The sequence below is a fragment of the Parambassis ranga genome, chromosome 13 (assembly GCF_900634625.1).
Source record: "Parambassis ranga chromosome 13, fParRan2.1, whole genome shotgun sequence".
In the NCBI taxonomy this organism is placed as follows: domain Eukaryota; kingdom Metazoa; phylum Chordata; class Actinopteri; family Ambassidae; genus Parambassis; species Parambassis ranga.
Window position 1 is genome coordinate 1,205,056 of NC_041033.1, and position 21,191 is coordinate 1,226,246.

The 21,191-nt window shown below is 41.2% G+C and overlaps 1 protein-coding gene across 2 annotated transcripts in view; it reads left to right on the plus strand.

Annotated features, from left to right (window-relative positions):
• The first annotated feature begins 6,188 nt into the window (after positions 1–6,188).
• sorl1 (sortilin-related receptor, L(DLR class) A repeats containing) overlaps positions 6,189–21,191 on the plus strand; it is a 65,493-nt gene continuing 50,490 nt past the window's right edge. For both annotated transcript variants that reach the window (XM_028418892.1, XM_028418893.1), the window contains exon 1: positions 6,189–6,530. In XM_028418892.1, coding sequence (XP_028274693.1) covers positions 6,210–6,530 — 321 coding nt within the window. In that variant the 5' untranslated portion in view covers positions 6,189–6,209. The remainder of the gene's footprint in view (positions 6,531–21,191) is intronic.

Here is a 21,191-nt window from a genome sequence, read left to right on the forward strand (position 1 = left end):
AAGTTAAAATAAATCTAAAAGTTGTGTTTAAACATGTGGTTGTAAGACTTCTTGTCATAAAAAAATGTTTGGGTGTACAGAGAAAGTGTGGTGTACCAAAATGAAGGTGGACAACATTCACCTCTGTAATAATAAGTGTACCACTCACCATTTCACAGTGTTTGGTGGTGTCATTCATCATGTCATTGCGGCACACTTACACCCTCTGCTGGCCATACAATAGTTTTCATATTTCTTAAATTCTAAGGTCCCGCACAACTCAATAACACAAATCAAAGCTGCTCTAGGAGAGTCAATGCACTTTTCAGAAACTGGCTCATGAGATGTGCACTATTCGCAGGGATAAAACAGAAAAACTATCTCTTATACCATCCAGTCCAGCACATGGACTGGCTTTAAAATCAATGACAGGTGTGTTCATTTGCTATTTATATAAGCGTGGAACATGTGCCCAGTGTTGAAACTCATTCTTAACTGATAATGAATTCTATTTTCTACCATTTATTTGTATTTACAGTTTATTTTTCTTTTATACTTCTCATTTTAAAAAATAAAATAATGCTATCCAGTCCGCATAGATAGAAAATAAATACATAAGTGAATTTTAAACACAGTAAATGTATATTAGTTTTATTCTATGGTCTACAATTTACATAGTAGGCACATTTTCAAATATACATATGAAGTGCCACAAACAACAAAGCTATTCACAAAGATAAAATACATAGGTCTGCTTCATTACACTACCTGTGCAGTGGGCCAGGCAGCGGACTCAGTCCTGCAGTTTATCAGAAATTAGCGCCAGTCTTTGTCTCAGGTGGTTTTTCTTCTCTTTGAGGCTGGATTCCAGGTTTCGAGCTTTGGCCAAAATGCCCTCTAACTCCATCATCTTGGAGGTATCTGCCGCAGCCCTCTGACTGCAACAGAGCGTAAATACTGACAATGATGCAGGAAGTCTGAACATTTGACTTGTTTCTTGTGCTCAATGTAGAATGTTTGTTTGTCACAGAGTAAAATGAATGTACAAAATGTAAATGTGTTCCTAAATGCTTAACTGCCAGCATTATATAAACATATAATTCAAGGTTTAAGATAACAGATACTCAAGAGACCCGAGAATTGTAAATAAGGTTTATACTGTTTTCTAGATCTATGTTTAGTATGCTGAGTGCCTGTATATTGCTGCTGTAACAGTGAAATGACCCAGCTTGGTACAGTACAGTACATCTATTCTAAGTACATCTATTCTATTCTATTCTATTCTATTCTATTCTATTCTATTCTATTCTATTCTATTCTATTCTAATTGATACTGATTTGTTTGTCAACTACCTTAACACTTCAGCAAACTGTGACACCAGCTGGCTGACCTCTATAACTGCACCTAAAACAAGAACATGATAAATGCAGTGATTTTCATTTAGTGGCAAAACATATACATAAAAGGTGAGCAGTAATCATTTGGATTATCATAATTTCTATTAGAGAAGCACCAACTGCATTGTTTTCTGGTACAAATACTACAACCAAAAAAAAACATGTTGTGTTTGTTTCACATTTCTTACAAGCTGCTTTAAGTGGTTGGTCACCACATTCTAACTGCCTGTTTGTTGGGGAAAAAAAATAATAATTGTAGTATGCATCTTTGACACAAACCTGAAGCTGTGGTCTCAAATGAATCAGCTGACTCCAGTGTAGATGGTTCAGGAGAAGATCTTTTCTTCTTTGGTGAGGATTTATCCTGACTTGCAGGTGTGCATTCCATCTGTGGCAAAAGGAAAATACACACATGACACACACAAAAAATTCATTTTCAACACGAACAAATGTAATCATTTCTATGTTTCTTGTTCAGAAGGCACGCTTTTGTGCGTGAACACTGTCTTTTCTAAGTTGTTGGATTCATGAACTCTCATTTAGAATCATCATGTCAATAATGTAACGACTTCGTTTTCAGGAAATGTGCAGCTACCAGCCTCTTCTTACCTCTTGGGTATTTGTCTGTTTTGGTCCTTTCTTACTGTTTGCAGTCCTCTTTAATGCTGGTGCCATCAGTTTTCCTACCATTGGCGTCAGGTCATTCATTGTTGTGTAATGGCACTGCAAAAACAAGGACTTATCAATACAAGATAGCCTTAAACATATCATGAACATTGTGGAATTCAAAGCAACATTTCTTGAGATTTAGATTTTAGAATTTAATCTGATGATTCTTAGATTCTTTGGACTTTGCTGATGGCCCCATCACTTTGAGGAGACTTAATAAAATAAATAACGCCTGTCTAATGACATTTTTGGCAAATATATACATACTAATTGTAGACAAACATACATCAGCTAGCTTGCGAATATTTGATTATATTATTATTAGCCAGACACCTTTTGTCTGCATGCAGATACTGTAGTTACTATTATGATTTAGCCTTTTACTAGCTAATAACAATATTATCGAGCAGCTAAAAGACAAAAGAATGATCTAACAGGCAACATTAACCTAAAACAAACTACAAAACCGAGACGTTAGCAGGTAAGCTAGCTTACCCTAGTTGCAAAAGAATAACCAACAGCTGAGAGCAGAGAATAAAAAGTCCATGATAGAAAACTTTTACTTACAAAGAATTGAATGTGTGTGCTGAATAGTTAGATGTTTTGTATATTCATTGAACAAATGCTAACATGGCAGCTAACTATCAGTATCTAAATAATTTATGCTAAATAACGTCCGCGGCTGACGAATGCTGCGTTCATGGACCCTGGGAAATCCGACAAACGACTGGGCAAGTGTTTTTTTTTCTACTGAAAGGTTAAAAGATGGTGAATGGAGCAGAAGGTAAGCTTCAATCAGTGAATATATGAGATAAACATGTATTAACAGATGAACTATTATGGGTTTAGTAATCCAGCAGCAGTAAGTAAATGTAACTCAACCAAAGCCCTGAGCTGCTGGAAATTAAACTGGATTATCATAATGTGTATTAAGATCATTTATTCTAATTAATGTACATGAGGAGTGATTGTTGGGGTGTCTTCAAATCACTTCTAAGAGGCTGGTTGGATTAGATAAATGGGATTAAACAAAGGAAGATTAGCACTACACTGTGAGTAAAGAAGATATCGGATGAAGCTGCTACAGCTGTGGGTTTAACAGTGCAGATCAATGTTGGCACAAAGTGGATTAATTTAGTGTGTGTGTGTGTGTGTGTGTGTGTGTGTGCGTGCACATGTGTGTATTGGGAGACATTGATGGGGATAGGGCAGAGTAAATGGCAGTAATGATCCAGCCAGGGATTAAACTGCTTCCATGTCCTTATGGCACAACCACTGGACTACTAGGTCCAGGTGCTCTCTGTTTAGTTTCTTTGCAGTAGTTAATACAGATGTTACTTACTAAATTCTGGCAAGCAATAATGTTAGTTGATGGGATGATCGGAGGAAATGTCTTGGTTACTACAGTAGCTGAAAGAGGACTTTGACTGATATATGGGTCTGCCAATATTTTGGGACAATATAGGCAAATTATCTGAAGATGTTATGGCTGGAGTTATCCATATATGATGCCATAAGATAATTTAAAGTCCAGCCTCTAAAATCCTAGCATCTAGAGCACACGTAGAGGCTGAACTGATGTGTAACTGCTACACCTGGTAAATAAGCAATAATATCATTTCTTTTTCAATGTTACTGTAACATTCTCCTGTCCCAAACAACCATGGTGTCTGCTGCACAAAGGATATCAGCTTTTGCACTGCTGGTATCAGAATATTTTAGTTTTTAAAAAACTAGTATCAGCCACAAAATCCAACGTCAGCCTGCCTCTAACTGCACCTTGACAAAACATTCCACTTCTTGACAAAGCTCAGCTTTGAAGTCGTACCCAGTAACGACTCATACATGTGGATAAATATATTACTGTTGTCAGTTATTACTATACATGAGTTGTTTTAAGGTGTGTGTTCCACACTGTGTGGGGGAAGTGTGATTCACTGCCAAACCTTTTTTTAAAACCTTTTTTTATTCTCATATAAAACCTCTGTAAAGTATTTATTTCTGGATGCCTTTGTTCAACATTGTAAAAACACATACACCTTACTGCTTGGGCAATGTGATAAACAGCTCATAGTGCTGATTGATCTTGCAGTAGAAGCATTAGCATTAACAGATGGTTAGGTGTCTTCTGTTTTCCAGCTGTTACAGGATGGTTAGTGGGATCTATAAAAAGAAGGCCACCTGCTCTTGGTAGCAGGTGTGAACTGTTGATTTTCATACATTCTCACAACCACAGGGCTGCTGCTAACAAAAGATGAGGAGACAACGGATCTGTTACACTGACAGCTGTATATACAGTGATGTAACGGTGGCAGATAGTGATGTTAGTCTTTGTTAATAACACTTGTTTTGCATGAAAGCAAAAGCATTTTTTTGTTGGTTTTTAAATTTACAAAACATTATGGGACATTTAGACTCATAATGGGACTCAATAAATCCATTGACACAGACACCAGAGAAACAAATCCGCTTCAGAATCAGAAATACTTTATTAAACTCAGGGGGGACATTGCTTACATTTGGCACATTGGCTAGACTTTAATGCACTTAGAATCAGAATTCCTTTATTAATCACCGAGGGGAAAATCCTTTTGTTACAGACATGCAGATCCAACTAAGAATCAAAAATCAAAGATGGGGAAAATTCAAGATTTTTGCTCTCCTGGCGTGTAATAGTCCAAATTCCAACAGCTTTGTATATTTCCAGGTTTGTGCGAAGTTCTATATATATATACTCCCATTACACAAAGAGAAATCTTAACATTAAACACCTTGATTACGTATACTATATATTAATATATAATTTACATGATGCCCATATAATCAGCCCTCCACCTCTGTGGCAGCTGCTGTGAGGTTTCTCTGCTGAAATGCATCATGGGAAACATGTCCACCTTGCTTTTGTTTGTTCAAAGGACATTGTTCCAGAAGTCTTGTGGTTCACTCAGATCTGACCCCCCCGTCATTGTGTTAACACGCCTGAATGAGCAGCAAAGCACTAAAAGCTTCTTTAGAGGTGCTCACACTTGAGAATGAATGAATCAAAGACATTTGATTAGCAGCACCTGGCTGCTTCCACCTTAATTGCTATAAAAGCACTAAGCCGTAAACAGACACAGCCTCATAGTCTCAGTTTAAAGTATGCAAGAGGTGTTTTTCACATACACAGCTGATCTGTAATAGCTACATTTTTGTTTAGTAAAATCAAATCTAAACAGTCAATAAATGAATATGTCTGGAGCAATGGTAAAAAGTCAGCTCTTACCTATGCTGAATTAAACAACAGACTATAAAACCTTTACAGATACTGCATAGCCCACACCAGCGTGTTAGGAAATAAACCATTACAGGAGCAAAGCCTTTTATTTGCTATTTAGACCATAATAAATCCCCTCTCTGTCTTCTACCTGTGCTGCTGTAACAAAGACTAACCTTGTTTTTCTGTGAAAGTGGGGGGGCCGATCAATGTGTGATTAATTCAGGGGGTTTGCAGGAGCATGTTTATGAAAGCAATCCCTAAAGAAAACAATCAATTAAAATAAAGTCGAGTGAATCGACCTCTGAGGGGAGACGACGTGGAGAAACGTGTCTGTGATAATGCTGCAGAGCCACATTGATACTTTGAATGTAGTAATAGTGCTGGCTTAAAGGTCACATTCAGGTAACCAGATTAGAAGAAGGCTAGATTAGGGAGAGTGTTATGTGTAAAGGAATACGTACGTTTATGAGACAATTACTGTGGCCAGACTGTTTCTTATCAGTCTTTATTACATCTAGCCTATATGATTTTATGGATGAAATTAAATAGTATAATCATTATAAATATATTTAGGATATACACAAAACACAAGAACAGACAGACAGATAGGGACAATATGTGTAACATCTGGTTAGACTGCTGGTATGTGATTTTGTAATCTGTTGGATGTTTTGTGTATATATATAAACCATGTGTGTGTGTTAATAGGAACAGACATGGCGCAGGGTCCTGACATGTTAACTGCCTTTGTGTGTTGCTGTGTGACATAAGAAACACATTTTGAATGAAGGAGCGCGCCGCTCCGAGACATTCCCACGGCCCGTGAATGCAGCATGAGTGGCATCACTTCCAGTAGAAGGAGCTGTTCGGTCTTACCTAATGCAGACGCTAAACATACACAAACATGGCGCTATCACAGGCGGGCAGGATGCTGTCCTCTCTGCGCTGCTCCTTCTATTTATTAGTGCTCGGGATTGCAGGAGTAAACTCGTCGAGCCTTCATGTCCACCCGGAGCAGCGCTACATGCTGCCGCAGAACAGAGGCTTTTTGACGATAGAAGCAACAGAGGATTTAGCAGAGGGAGATGGAGGAGGCGCCGCGGCTCCTGAGCTGCCTCTGGCCGCTCGTAGTGCGGCTGAAGGCGCGTCGGACTCCGGCGCCTATCCGCAGCATCGACACCGCCGGAGCGTTGGTGAAGCCACCATGCCGAAGGTGTACGGCCAGGTAATGCAGTGCTGACTAAAGCATCACCTCGGTTTGACCTCGGCAGGACTATTCCACGCTGTTGTTGTCTTAAGTCACATCACTCCTTGCACCTTATGCCGAAGTAGACCTGCTTATTGTGTTGTGGAGGGAACGGGGGCTACGAGCCTGCTCCGGCTCAGAGCAGCACACAGTCCCTTCACCTGGTCCTTCCCGTGTAACGCTGCAAATATCGCATGTATTCAGATGAATGTCCACTCACAGAACAGCTGCTCTGCCTGTTAATGGCAGCCTGTCTGCGGCGGTTTCTCAAGTACGTGCAGAAAATCCGCTCAAAGTACGAAGTGTGTTGCAGCTGCGTACATAGGATGCTTGCCGAAGTAGCCAGAAAATCCTCGAGATCGTGAAACCATCTTCTCCTTTGTGCTCCTGCAGGGTGCTTTGTAAGGGGACCTTTGCATGCAGCGTGCTTTCAGTAGGAGACGACTTGGAGGCAAGATGTAGCTGGTCCCCCTGACCCGGCGTCAGAGGCTGTCCCCCTGACAGGACTCCGTACAGGCAGAGCAGGCGAACACGAAGCTTTATGATTCATACCTTTGTATGTCCATCAGTTGCTGGGTTTATTTGTCTTGTTGATGTATTTGAACACATGATCTGCTACACAGGCTCATCCTCCTGTCCTGTGGTCAGATTCCGGCGGTGTGTAATTATTGGTCTTCAGTTGCTGGTGTAACGTTGTCATTCATCACACAGGCGTTTCACCCAGTAGTCTGACATCAGCACTGTGTGGCTGCCGCTCCATCCTCCCGCCGTCATCCAGACAACGGCACCATGCAAGAAGTGTAAGCTTGTGAAGCATCTTAGGGCAAACTGCGACAGTCTGAGTGAAACACAGTGGAACATGTTTTCATTCCAAACGGAGGTATACAGTCATGGTAGAAAGAAATCTGAAAGTCACTGGTGGTGTCATAGTGAAACTGAGAGGAGAAACATGCCATGTGAGCTTGAATTGTAAAGGGGAAATGGGTTAAGATTTTGGCATCAACATTGAAAGACTTTTTCCAGAACTTACTGCTACATACAGACACATAAAGCTGGAGGTTGGGCCCTGGGAGTAACCAGACTGTTAGAATAGAACAGAACAGAAGTACTTTATTCATCCCAAGCTGGGGAATTTCACAAGATAGGGCTTAGAGAAAATGATGTCTGATCCATCCATAGAGGTGCATTCAAAACTGTGTCAACAACAGTAAAACGTCATATAAAACTGGTCAGACAGTTTGCATTGAAGCAGTTTTGTAGAAGAAGGGAAACATGCCTTCATCATCCATCATCAGCCTGCTGTCTCCTCCAGACTGATGCTGCCCTGTCTGATTTCTGCAGTCCGAACACAACAACAACAACAAAAAGGACAAATAGCCTCCAGAGATCAGGATCAGGTTTCGTCTCTTGTGACCGGGGCCGGGGAGGAGGAGGCTGTTATTAAATGCTTAGCGTCTGGAGTGTTTGTTGCTCTGCTTGTCATCCCTGCTGGCTTGCAGTGGTGACTGGACTTGTTAAGAAGCCCGAGCAGGCAGTGTAATTAGAGGTAATGACTGAGTCTGAGTGGGGAACATTTTGCATACGAATTACAAACCCATCCACTTAATCTGGCTTGATGGTGCCTCTTAAATATTTTGATATTGCAGGCTTGGATGAATTGTATGTTTTCAAAGGACTTGTTAAAAGATGGCTCCTGGGTGGCTTTCTGTCATACTGAAGTCCCGTGTCAAGTGTTGTCGCCTTTTTAAGACAGCATTAAAAAATGTGAAAGGTGTATTTCCATGACTGAGAAAATACCGTGCAGCCAAGTACAAATCAGGTGTTCAAATTAGTTGCCTCAGAAAGTCAAAAAATGTCATTTTAATACAAAATTGCCACATTGCTCTGTCAATCTTACCCATTGTCAGAACTTTTTGCAAATTTCTAAAAAGTTCAAATTTGGAGATGGGAGAAGATCTTGTGCCACGAGATCCTTCAGCATTAACTGTGGCAGCTGCAGCCACAGTAACAATTCACATTAAATCAAGCCTAAATCTAAAATATCATCTCATCTTGAGCATGTCGTCTCATTCCTTTTTAAAAGAAGTGATATTTTGGATTCAGCTGTGACGCTTGAGACTCCTTGGCTCTCTGCTTTGGGTCATTGTTGTGCTGTTGTTGTTGCTGTACTTCAAAGAAATGTTTCTTCAAGGTCCTCTCTGGCTGCATCCATCTTTTCTTGAGCTTTGAGCAGTCTCCTTGTCCTTACTGCTAAGAGGCACACACATAGCGTTGCTATGCTTCGCCATAGGAATTGGATTAAACTGATGAGAGGTAAGAGTCTGGTTTTTGCCCTTACTGACTGCAGACAGTCTTTTTTACATGCTCTCACACTCATTTAAATTGCAGTTTAGGAATCTCTGAGTGTGCTGTCACGCCTTTGACTGAGTTTGGTCTCTCTTTAGCCAGTCCACCTTAAATGCCTGTCACTGGTGGACTGCTGCTGAGAGGGTCAACCTGCAGCAGGGTTTTCTGTCCTGGAGCTCTGATGGAGTGGCCGTTTTCTGAGGGAGGCTGAGTAGTTCTTACCATAAGAGGTTATTTGAAAATCCTTAAAATCAGTATGCTGCTCCTTTAAAACACCAGCTGCCACTTTGAATTGTCCCTCATGTGTGCATGAGTTACTGATAACATTAATGATAACCCTCTGCTGTTCAGTTTCACTATAGTGAGCCAAAATGTTAGCCGTATGCACCATGAAGCTGAGGTAGAGCAAATGTGTCTTCGGACTTTTTAAATGTCTGTCTAAATATAAAGGCTGCCCTTTAAAAAATGGTTGATTATCAGATAATGTTGTAATGTTGTAAATGCAAATGAAACAGGAAGTTGTGAAACTATTGTGAAAGCCTGAATCGACGTATCTTCATGAACAGTTCTTCACTCTTCACTGTAGCTGTTTGTGAGAATTTGTTTTATTTGTGTAGAAGAAATGATGTCTCTGTGTTGTTTGCACTTCTATAATCCATCACTCACAGTACACATAGCTCTACGCAAATAATCTCCAGCGCAGTGTGATAAATTAGATTTATAGATTCAAGAGAAGTCTGATGTCTGATTGGCTGGAGGTTATAGCACTGTTATGACTGCTTAATGAAATGGACTCTTTTTGGGGAAAGTGACTCACAAATTACTGGGTTGTTTATTTCTATGATTTATTTATTTTGTAGTGTCATCATACATAATATTGAGCACTTAGAGCTTTCATACAAAACTAGAATAGAGTTGGATAATCAGCAGAGAGTCAGTTTATTAGCTGTATAAGACTGCTTTCCTTTCACACAGCCTTAGATCCTGAAATCTGCTGTTCTTTCAGCAGCTGTTGTTGTTCACACTATGTCAGAGCTATTTCTGTTCTTCTGATATTACAGTTACTCCTCTTAATCACCATGTGCTTACACTGTATATAAACACGGAGAAGCCGCACAGTATGTGTGCACAGGTTTTGCAGAATGTTGAGATATATTCCTTATGTTTGCCGTCTCCAGGGAAAGTTCTTCAGAAAAACAGTTTGGTTTTTATCTTACAAACTTTAGCAAACTAAAGCTTCAGATACAGCCACTTCCTTCAGCGACATACTGTTTACAACACTGCCCGATTTACTTGAGAACAAGCTTTGCAGAGGAATTGTGCACTGTAGTCTGCAATGTGTGTTTTTATGTGTTGTGCCAGCGTTCAGTAATGGAAGTAAGTGTGCTGTTGAGGCAGCAATAAATTAAATAAAGTGAAATACATCCATAATTAAATTAAGCAATATTTTAAAATGTACAGCCTGGAAGCAGAGCCAAAAAAAGAAAGACAAAAACATTCGAATCATGAGAACAAGCATTTAGTACATGTATGTGACAGCTTGACAGGGTGCACACATGAACTGCTGCTATGTATGTTTCAATTCATATTGTATATCATCATTAATATTATCAAGTAAATTTTTTAATCACAGTATTAAAATCTATATGGGGAGTACAATCTCAGCTTGGCCAGCGACATCCCTCTCCTTTGTAGCAGGGAAAGTCACACTGTGATGCTTCAGGTCACATCAGCTGTTAAAGGAATGAAAACACTCACAGGCCTCAGCTGTGTGGAATGTATTTAAATTGAGCAATGATGAGACGGAGGCAGTGTGCCGTCTATGAATTTTTTTAACTGGGCTGCCACAGTGGCACAACATGCATGAACATTCACCTCAGTGAACAGATGTAGTCGAATCTTATGTTGTGTAAGCTGAGACCAGTACCTAGGTAGCTTAGGTTATATGTTCTCTGCTGTCCAGGTGCAGACATGTAGCTGGATTTATCCACCATTGAATCTTTGTTTCCAAATATAGTCGGGGCTCATGCAAATTCAAGCCCTGGCAGCAGTGGCTCAGTGAGCAGGGTTGTCCAATAACCGGAAGGTTGGTGGTTCGATCCCAACTCCTCCCTAGTCATTGTTGTGTGTCCTTGAGCAAGGCACTTTACCCGCACTACCTGCCATACCAGTGCACTCACTGGTGTGGCGCTCCTTGCTGGTCATTGTATGACACTGCTTGGCAGCAGCCTTAAGCACATTCCCTCTGGGATTATTAAAGTATCTAAATAAATAAATAAATGCTGCCTATTGAATGGCCGAGTCGCAGGTCATGGTCATGTTTGTCCTGTTAATGAAGACGGGGTGATGTATACAGCAGCATTGATCTCTCACAAGCTAAAACAACAGACTAAAACCTGACTGATATGTCAGTCTCCCAATATTGGTCCATATCAGATTATAGGTTCAATATAATTGCCTAGCTAGGATGCTAGCCATAAAAATAACAAAATGTGTCGACATTCTCTGCAGCACATGCACCAGTGTGAGTATCACAGCTGAGCAGGTGATGGTCCAGTGAGTCACATATTGTCTTCTTGGTGAATTGATAGAAGAAGTTTGTGAAATAAAGTGGTGTAAAAAATATATAACAATGATCTACAAAATGTCCCTGTTCAATGTAACTGCCTAGTGAGGAAACTAGCCAGCTATACACTTTTAGTATACTGTACATATAATTAGAATATTTTGAAGATTCCCAGTCACCCAGAGCTTGAAGCAGGGCAGCTGGAGCAGTTTTGTTAGACCCGGTGTGTTGCATTCTACATTCTTGCTTCTTCCTCTTAGTGTGTTGCGTAGCCTGAATTTTTTTCTACCAGCTTGGTGACTTCACCCCTGACTGCTGGGTAGAAGGGCAGTGAGGTGTGTGCGGGTCCGTGTTTTGCCTGTAGTGATAGAGTATATCTGTCGTATTTTATTTATTGAGAAGCTGGTTCTGGGTCTTCTGCAGGATTGACTCTGCCCTGTGGCCCTTGTCCGTGGAACCAGGCAGCTTCATCAGTTCTGATGCTAGCCATGAAAACTAAATGTGTTAGCATCACAGCTGAGCAGATGATGGTCCAGTGAGTCCCATGTTGTCTTCTGCGTTGTGTCAGGCGGGCTGTAATATAAAGAATATTGAACATCAAATTGGTAATATATTATTCCCCTACAAAAAGTCCAATATTGGTCATTCTCTACAACAGACATTGCCCCTCTGTCTGCTCTGTCTGCTCTGTCTTTGTGTTTGTGTGTCAATTCTGATAGTCAAAGCCTCCTTAACATTCACTACAGGCGCTTGTTCTAACTCCTCGAGCCTGGGCTGGAGGCAGAATGGCAGCCTGTGTGCGTGTGTTTGTAGATGTGTGTTGAAACAGCAGTTAGCTCCAGTATGATAACATCTTCATTAGTTTTTGTCTGCTCAAGTTTGTGCAGCTGCTGTCAAGATGTTTCAAGCAGAGCTGTGGTGTTGTGGAACAACTTTGGCCCACTTCTCATTCAACCTTAATAATATTCATCATTTTCTGCTGAGTGCAATAACAAGATTTAGATATGGGCCTAATAAGCATTCAGCTTCATCCACTGAAATCCACCAGACTGCCTGCACTGGGTGTTATTGAAGTGTACCAAGGCATAAAGACTTTATCATTTAAACCTGAAAAGAACTCATCTAGGGATATAATGAATTCATTTTGCTTTCTCTTTCTAGCCATAAATATCTGGTTGCTAACTTGCACATGCAAACTGGAGAGTGCTCAACGCCTGGTGAGTGCCCAGCGTGCGTTCATTGCCTGCCAGTCCTGCAGAGATGATGTCATTGTTTGAGATGGGCTGTTCTCCTGGCTCACACCCCACCCCACACTCCTTTCCTTCCAGTTGAATAATGGAGAGCTCAGAGTCGAGGAGAGAGGGAGGGTGGGTAGGGGTGTGCAGGCTAAATGCCCAAGCGTATTGTTGCTGTGATCCGGTCCTTGGTGGTACCAGACACTGAGCCCAACTCCTTAGATATCAAAGCATCAGAAGGGTGGGAAGGCAGAACAGAAAACAACTGCTGATAGCAAGTAGTTTGTGTATTTCCTGTAAAGGCTTAGTTCCAGGAAAGAAAAGGCAAAGCATTGACTTTAAAGGTCCAATAGTAATAGACTTTGTTAGCTGCCTTGTCTGTAGTTTGTTCCACTCACGTTAATCCTTCTTTATGTGTGCCTGGCCTGCTCTGGCCTGCTCTGGATGATGAACACAAGAACCTGTTTTACCTAGCCTGTGTTTTGTTTTTGTTAACACTGTCCCATAGCAATTGCCAAGTAATTATCCCATAGTAATTATTGAGCTTTTTGAGTACTTGTATGATAATGGCAGTGATCCTTCCTAAATGATCAGCATAAACTGATGCATTATTTATGCCAGGCAGTCAATTGAAGCCCCTGCAACTATACAAGACCAGAGGCATTTTATTTTGGTCTAAGCATGAATAGAGAATGCAGACATTCTCTCAGCTGCATGTAATGACTTGTTGGTGAAAGAAAAAGTCTCACTTGCCTGATTGCCCTGATTGTCACACAGACAAGCAACATGTCTAACCCCAGATTTACACCGCACGCCGAAGCGTAGCCTAGCGTTTTATGGACGTCTTTCTCACTTTAGAAGCGTAGCGCTACCTGCAAGAGTGTTCCACACTCTCATGAGATTCACAAACTCATGTAGTAATCTGCCTGTTTATCTGATGGGTAATGTCCTCTACATGTATCAGGCTGGGTTACAGACCATGTTTACTCCATCAACACATGTACACAGAGGGCAGCTTTTTACCTTCCACTCTGAAAAGAGTTGCTGCTTCTCTCCTTGCCTTTTCCTTTCTGATGTGGTCCTTATAAAAGGTACATTATATAAATAGCTGTTTCTCTACTTCCAGAATAAATCTCTCCTTGTAAATAGCTGTGGCTGTGTTTCTCTGCTGGTAGCGAGAGTTCAGGCTCACAGTGTTTTATTTTGAAAAATCACCGCAAACTCTTTTGTTCTGGAGTCTGACTTCCTGTCTGCTTGATGCAAGCAAGCAACCAATGCCGTTACCCTGCAGCTTAGAATGCAGTGTAAATCTAGGGTAAGACGTAAGGTGAAGGGGGACTGAGAATAAACATGTCTGTGATGGTTCAGGGTGGTCAGAATGGAGCTTGCAGTGCTGAACGCTGGTGATTGGTCAAATACATTTCTTCCCAGCATTTTATAAACAAGGTTGTGTCACAGCAACTTCCCTAGACCATCCGGGAGATCCGTTTGCCCTCTTTCCATCTGTCCTCTGAAAGGGAGGCCTTCAGGCAACCACCTGAAGCTGCTTCTCTTAGTGTAGGAACACTGGATCCTGCCCCGGATTTATGTACTGGTACCTTGTAGAGAATTCCTGTTTAGTGCTTTTATTCACAATCATGTTATGTCATGACAGTAGGTGAGGGCACGGATGCACGTAAATCAAACATTTTCTCATAGGTTCGGTCCCTCTTCACCCCAATGGCAAAAATAAAATAACGCGCATCGGGCCTCTGTGCGCAAACAGAAGCAGAAAGAAATGACATGCTGCCGTGCAAATAAGTATTTGTATTCTGCAACTAAAAAGTCCCAACAAAATGTGGTGTACTGTGTGTTCTGATACCTTTCTAGCAGGAGCATTCTGTTTTTCAGCAGTTTGAGCTGCAGTAGTCCGTCTGTTGGATCAATCAGTGAGCCTTTTCCCTCATGACCCTGTCACTGCTTCTTCTTCTCTGGACCAGGAACACAGAACTGCACAGAGCTGGTTTGGAGGTGCTCTGACCCAGATGTCTAGGCATGGTCCTTGTCAAAGATGCTGATTCATTTTACCTGCTGCTCACAGCACCTTTGAGGACAAAATGTTCACTTGCTGCCTAATATCCATGGCAACCAGATAATCAGTGTTATTCACTTCACCTGTCAGTGTGCAGAATGCTGTGGCTGATCAACATACAAGAATCCAGGATATGTTGATTTCAGATGTTGGGAGTTGTTTGATTTGCTCCAGAAAGTACAAAGATGTTACCTTGTTTTTATTATAGAGTATTTTTTAACAGTTATCTCCAAACCTCAGGTTCAACTCGGCAGTAATGGTAATAAAATACAAAGTTAATACACCTGCTGTCTGCACATTGTAGCAGTGTGCGTATAATATAAGTTGGCTGAAATGTTCTCACTGGTGTATGGTCCTCTTAAAGCCCATTAGGAGAAAATAACCCATTAGCCAAGTCCAGGATCTCATCAAAGCCTGCACTGTTAATGAGTTGCTTGTTAACGGCTTTTACTTGTACAGTACTTTTATCAATCGCTTTATAGTTTTTGACTAAAACTGAGTTCTGTTAATGAGACATCTTCTTATGGCACAAATGGGAGGTGGAAGAAAGAGGTGGTAGAAAGTGAGTAAAGAGGACAGTTATAGATAGTTATAGATGTGGCAGGTAACAGAAAAGAGCAAGAGAAGATGGAGGAGTACCAGGGTGGAAAGTACAGGAAATATTGTGTAAGGTGGAGTCCCAGTTGGTCCCAGTGGTAGCCGAGTGACTCTACCAAGCAGATTTCTGTAGACAACATGTGAGGTCTCTATCCAAACAAATGCAGTGTGTATAAAATATGGGATCCTACAGACACAAAAGTGTTGCACTGCAGATGGACTTATGTAGAGGAAGTAGAGTTTAACAGTAAGTAGGAAGTATAGTTTACATAATGGAAATTATTTGTGGCCTTTATGCTTCCTCCCTGCTTCTGATCCATAGCTAATAACACATAGGGGAGGCTTCTCCCCATCACAGATGTTTTATTAATAATGGCTCAATTCTTTGTCACAGCCACAACCATTATTAATAACACAGAGCACTTCCTGCTAAATGTCTGCTGTGGTCTGTTCAAAATGTTTATACAAAGTACTTTGTGTTATTTCACACTCAGATACTGCAGGCTGCCCATGTAGCTGTGTAACCCAGCACAAGCCTGTGGAGGTGATTTTATCATTTAAACCCGACTGATCCAGAATTTTTGGGAGTAATATTTTAATATAAAATTATGCACTAACAATGTACAGCTGGCATACTATCTTGCTAGGTAGTCGTTACATACTGGCACATATACACTGATTATATCTGTTACAGGCCGATATCAGCATCAAGACTGTAAAATAAAACAGTGGATCAAAGGGGAATTACTTTTATTATTATTAATATTACTTTTATTACTTCCCTGTTTGCTGTTTTTTGGAGTGCAGTAAAATATGGGTAAAAAAGAGCTGTGTATAGCCTTTGAGATGGATATATTCAGAGCTAACCAGCTGCTGTTTCACAGGTTCTGTCATTTTGATAACTGTTTTAGACACATGTGATAATACAGTTTGTGCCTGAGCAGAGAGTGAGCTGAACGATGTGTGTCCCTCAGGATGTTCTCTTCCTGCAGCGTAGTGTGTGCAGCTATTTGGAGAGCCTTCCTTTCTGCCTGGGTGGTGTTGCTAAACCATACAGGAGGATGTGAGGATGCGCCCTGTGAGTCCTTTGTAGGTCTGGATGAAAAGTCCAGCCTTCTCTAGCAGCACTGTTGCAGCAGGGGGTTTGACCTAGCTCAGGTCAGCCGTCACAGGGAACAGAACCATGTAGCTGTCAGCCCTCTCCACCTGTGTCCCACTGAATGGATTCCTTAAAAAGTCTATGATTATTTTATTTGGTCTGGTTTATGTTGTTGACCAGCTTCCTGTAAGCTGATGGTGGTGTCTTCTACATACCTGGGTGGGGACACAGTTGTGGTTATAGTATAGTATTGTAAAGTTGGTGTTCCTGTGCTGTTTGTGGGCTCTTCAAAAACCTTGCTTCCAATTCTTACCACCTGTGGTCTGTCTGTGAGAAAGTCCAGAATCCATTTCCAGGTGACAGTTGGGACCCCAAGGTCAGTTTCAGTAAGAACAGCTAGGTTTTTTCCATAAGTTGTGTTGTTATTGATCTAGCCATTATGGCTAGCCAGGCAATTTGGCTTAGTACTGCTGCAAAGTCCAGTGTTTGTTATGCATTAATTAAATATTCAATCAATGAAGACATGTAGGCTCATGCTAACACTCTACAATCTATTGAAGCATTGTGTTTGTGAACATAAAAGCAGGATTATATCTCATTCACTAGTTCATTCTGTTGCTATTGGTGTGGCTGCATGCATCAGGCAGCTCTTACTAGTAAGAATTATTAAGGCTACATACTGTATTTCACTTACCATGCGGTGCACAAACATTGTTGATTTATGACGGCTTCTCGGGAGTGTATAAACAGGACATGTGGTGTCTGCCACTTGTACTGGGACCCGTGTGTTTTCATCAATTTTGATGCTATTGTCTGATGTTGACAAATAATGTCATGGATAAAAGCCCCCTCTGCCTCGCTCTTTCAGATACTCTACTAGTTTTCCAAAAATAGATAATTCTCTTTGGGATATTTGTCGCTAGCATTGTTGACATATTGGCCTACACTGAGTGTGTGAATGCTTGCCAGGCATAGCAACAGTCACTAAGGAGGGCGGGGTTTCCATAAGGTCAATTAAAGAGGAATACAGTAGCTCTATTAGCTAACAGAGGTGGAAGGAGGGCTGGGTAGACCTGAATCTGATATTATGTGGGTTTTTTTAAGTGTCCCATTATAATGTCCAGCATTTCAATAAAGATCAACTGACTCACTGTAGAACTGACAACCTATAAATTTGTGACTAGCGGTCATCACCTAAAAACATGTTGTTGCTCCACAGTGTGTTTGTTGTGTTGCCTGTTAGAGCAGAATGTGCCCGGGCAGGTTTGAATCTGGCTTCCTTCATACAACAGACTGAGCTGTTACAATGGTAATAAACTCACGGTTCCAGTCTGTCGGCTCTCAAGGTCTGACTGAGGACCAGCGACCCAGCATTCCTCTCTGCCCTCTGTGACTTTGGTTGCTGTCTGCTCTGTCAGGTGTGAACATTGTGATAGTATTTGGTGAGGCAGAATGCATTCTGGATGTGAGACACCCTGCAGGACTGTGGCAATACAGTACATCCTCGTGACTGTCTGCAACTCCCTTTCTCCTCCCTCCAACCCCCCAATCACTCCCCAAGTGACCACAAAGCTGTCACAATGACTGATGGACCAGGAGCAGATAAGAAACACCTCTCCCCTAATTATATACCTACATCTACTACCCGCCATGTTGCAGTGCAGCATGAGAATGAAGAAAAAAGACCAAATTAAACAAAGAACCCAGAGTGAATACTGTAATATTTTTTATTGTCCTGAAGGTGTACATTTAATTGTTGAGGTGCCAGTGTCCTCATCATGGTCCTTTATTACAATGTGTGGATGATTTATTTTCTTCTGTCAAAAATGGTTAAGCAGTGATGTCAAATTAATTGTTTTTAACTAAGAAGCTGCACAACACACTCAACAAACTAGTATAATAAAAATGATCTAATGATATTTGCAGAATATTACTGTTGACATTAAACATTATTGTACTAATGCTCACTGTGTCTTCCGAGTGTGTGGACCAGAAAAAGGATGTCAGTGTAAAGAGCGAAAGAGGAACAAATATGTCTGTGGTGAGGCTGTGAAGTGTCTGCTAGCTCAGCATTGGTCACTGCACTGCATTTTTTAAACATTCCTTCAGCACTGCAAATTTAATTACTCTATTAATTTATATTAATGCTTAGGAGGAAAAATTGGGACAAAAAAAGCATGCATATATAAAGCTAGCAGATATTCAATTTAAATTTGTTATAATGCATGAAATTTATAATAAATTTGATTTATTTAAAGTATGATCCATTAACTCAGTATTATTGTAGATTTATAAGGATAAAAAGTATTAATTATGCTTTTACTTACTACTTTACTGTGCTTCTTTTGCCCTCCTACAGCCATGTCAGATCTAGTATGTAACTGCTGATGCAAAATACATTGTGTAAATATAGAAATCTTCATTTGGGGGCTTTTATTCCGTAGCAGCAAATGTGGTGTCTTTTATCAGAACTCACTTCAGGCTGCCAGAATGGTGCCTTATTGTGCAGCCAAAGGCATGGGAAAAAATAGCTCTCATAATAAGGTGTGGGGCTTCAGAATCAGTTTTGCAGCCTAGTTTAAAGTGCATATTAACACAGATAAATACTAGGCGACTCCATTGTTTGTTTTTTTAATATAAAACCAACCACAGATGTGGAAAGCATCTATTGTGATACCATTTGGGTCCCATGATCAAAAACCATTGTAAACATGTCAGGTATGGATTGTGGGAGGCCTCGCACTTTAAAGCTTGTGTGAGGAAGGTCAGTTTCTGTTGACCTTGAAGAAGCGCTTTGACTTCCAACCACACCACCGGTTCTCTGCAGGCACAAAGCAGCTCTGTGCAAGAGACGAGATCTGAGCTTTTATGGGACAAAAGCTTCCTTTTTATGGTGGCTGTAGCACACGCTTAGTTGTGCTGTCTCCACTAAGACCCACTATTAACAGAGCATTGATCACCTATGGATGGGCCCTCGTAGCATTAGCTCTCATGCTGCAATTTGCTGCAAGCTGGCAAATACGTAGTCTTTATCTTAGCAGCCATCATAGCTGTGGATTCAGCTGTGTCAGTCTGCAGAACTGCTGGCACCCCTTCAGCCCACTTGTGCAGCAGCCAATGAGGCCTAAAATGCAGAGATTTACTGCTGCAACACCTCAGACGGAGAGACAACCCTGCCTTTATACTGAGGCAACCCTGAGAAAGGCAGGCCGCGGAAGATGTAGAGGAGGAGGAGGATGACAGCCAGAAGGCTAACGACTAAAGCAAGTGCTGCAGTTGCGTATCAGCAAAGCTGGCTTCATGACAGTCGTCCCTTTGTTGGATGTTTCATGAAGAGGTTAGGTTTAGAGGTTAGATTTGTGTCTCGGTGACATGCTGTCTCGTCCTGCAGGAGGTTGGCCCTGCTGTGTTTGGGCTTTGAATTTATGCTGAAGGACATCCACCCCATATTTATCACTTACATTACATGCTTCTTTCGAGATGTACTGTTGTATGCTTCACACATCCCCTCAACCAGATTGTGTTGTCTTGTTGCTGCTTTGGTTTATAGATTTTTGAGGCCACTGTGGGTGGAGACATTATTTTCTTCTATGTGTTTCTCCTGTAAGATGATCGTTTTGCAGGCAGCTGAAATCTTTTAGGCTGAATGTTTTATTAAACTTCTTTTCCTCATGCAAGGGCTGTGCTCTTGTTTTGACACTGTCATCCACATCTGGGTGGGAACAGTTACAACGCAGCACTGGGTGGATTGGGTTATGTCTGATCACAGCTGACAGGGGTAGCTATTTGTTGTTTTTTTCTCCACAGTGTGAGCCACATGGAAAGTGCTGAAAAAGAAAGCCTTTGAAGCAACAGCAAGCCCTTTCAGAGGCCTTCCCCCCTCATAGAATCATCAATAAAAGATAAGGGAAGGAAAGCAGTGCGGAGATGAGATGGCGAGGCAGTGACAATGAAAAAGATGAAATAGGCTATTTCTTTTCATCGATCTTATGTGCCCGATGGGAGGTGCTCTGAAGGGCGAATTAGTGAGTGTTACAGCGAGCCATTACATTACCCGCACTTCAGATGGAAACAGGCGTGTGTGCAGCCACCGTTAAAAGCTTCATCAGACAGGTGTTTACATGGTTTAAGGAAGGCTGTTTGTTAGCTGATTGCACTGCAGCTCCTTCCTCCTTCTCTGCCACAGAGCTGCACTTTCCTCCAAAAACTCACACACTGTTGCACTGGGTGTTCTTTCAATACTGTGAATGCGCAACATAGTTTATTTTTAAATCAACTGCAACATACCTTCCAGCAAAACAAATATATGCACCAGTGCACCAAATCTTATTTATTCTCAGCTGAAATTACTCCCAAAAGTTTATACTTATGGGTATAAAACATGAAAGTGCTGCATTTCAGGTAGAAACCCCTGCAGTGGTGGGTCAATGCAAGGGCAAAATGTGTTCTTTTGGCTACATATTCTTAATAACTTCAAGCAAATCGGATACAAATCGGATACTGTATTTTCCGGACTATAAGTCACACTTTTTTTCATCCTATTGCTAGGTATGCGACTTATACTCAGGTGTGACTTATATAATACAGATACAATTAGTTATCCTTGTGTCCTGATGTCCCATTTCAGATATAATGGCAGCTGTTCTGTGCCTCTCCAGACGGTTCTCTTCCACCATGTATGGCTATAGCAACACATTATTCATAGCACATTGTTATTTGCTGGTTT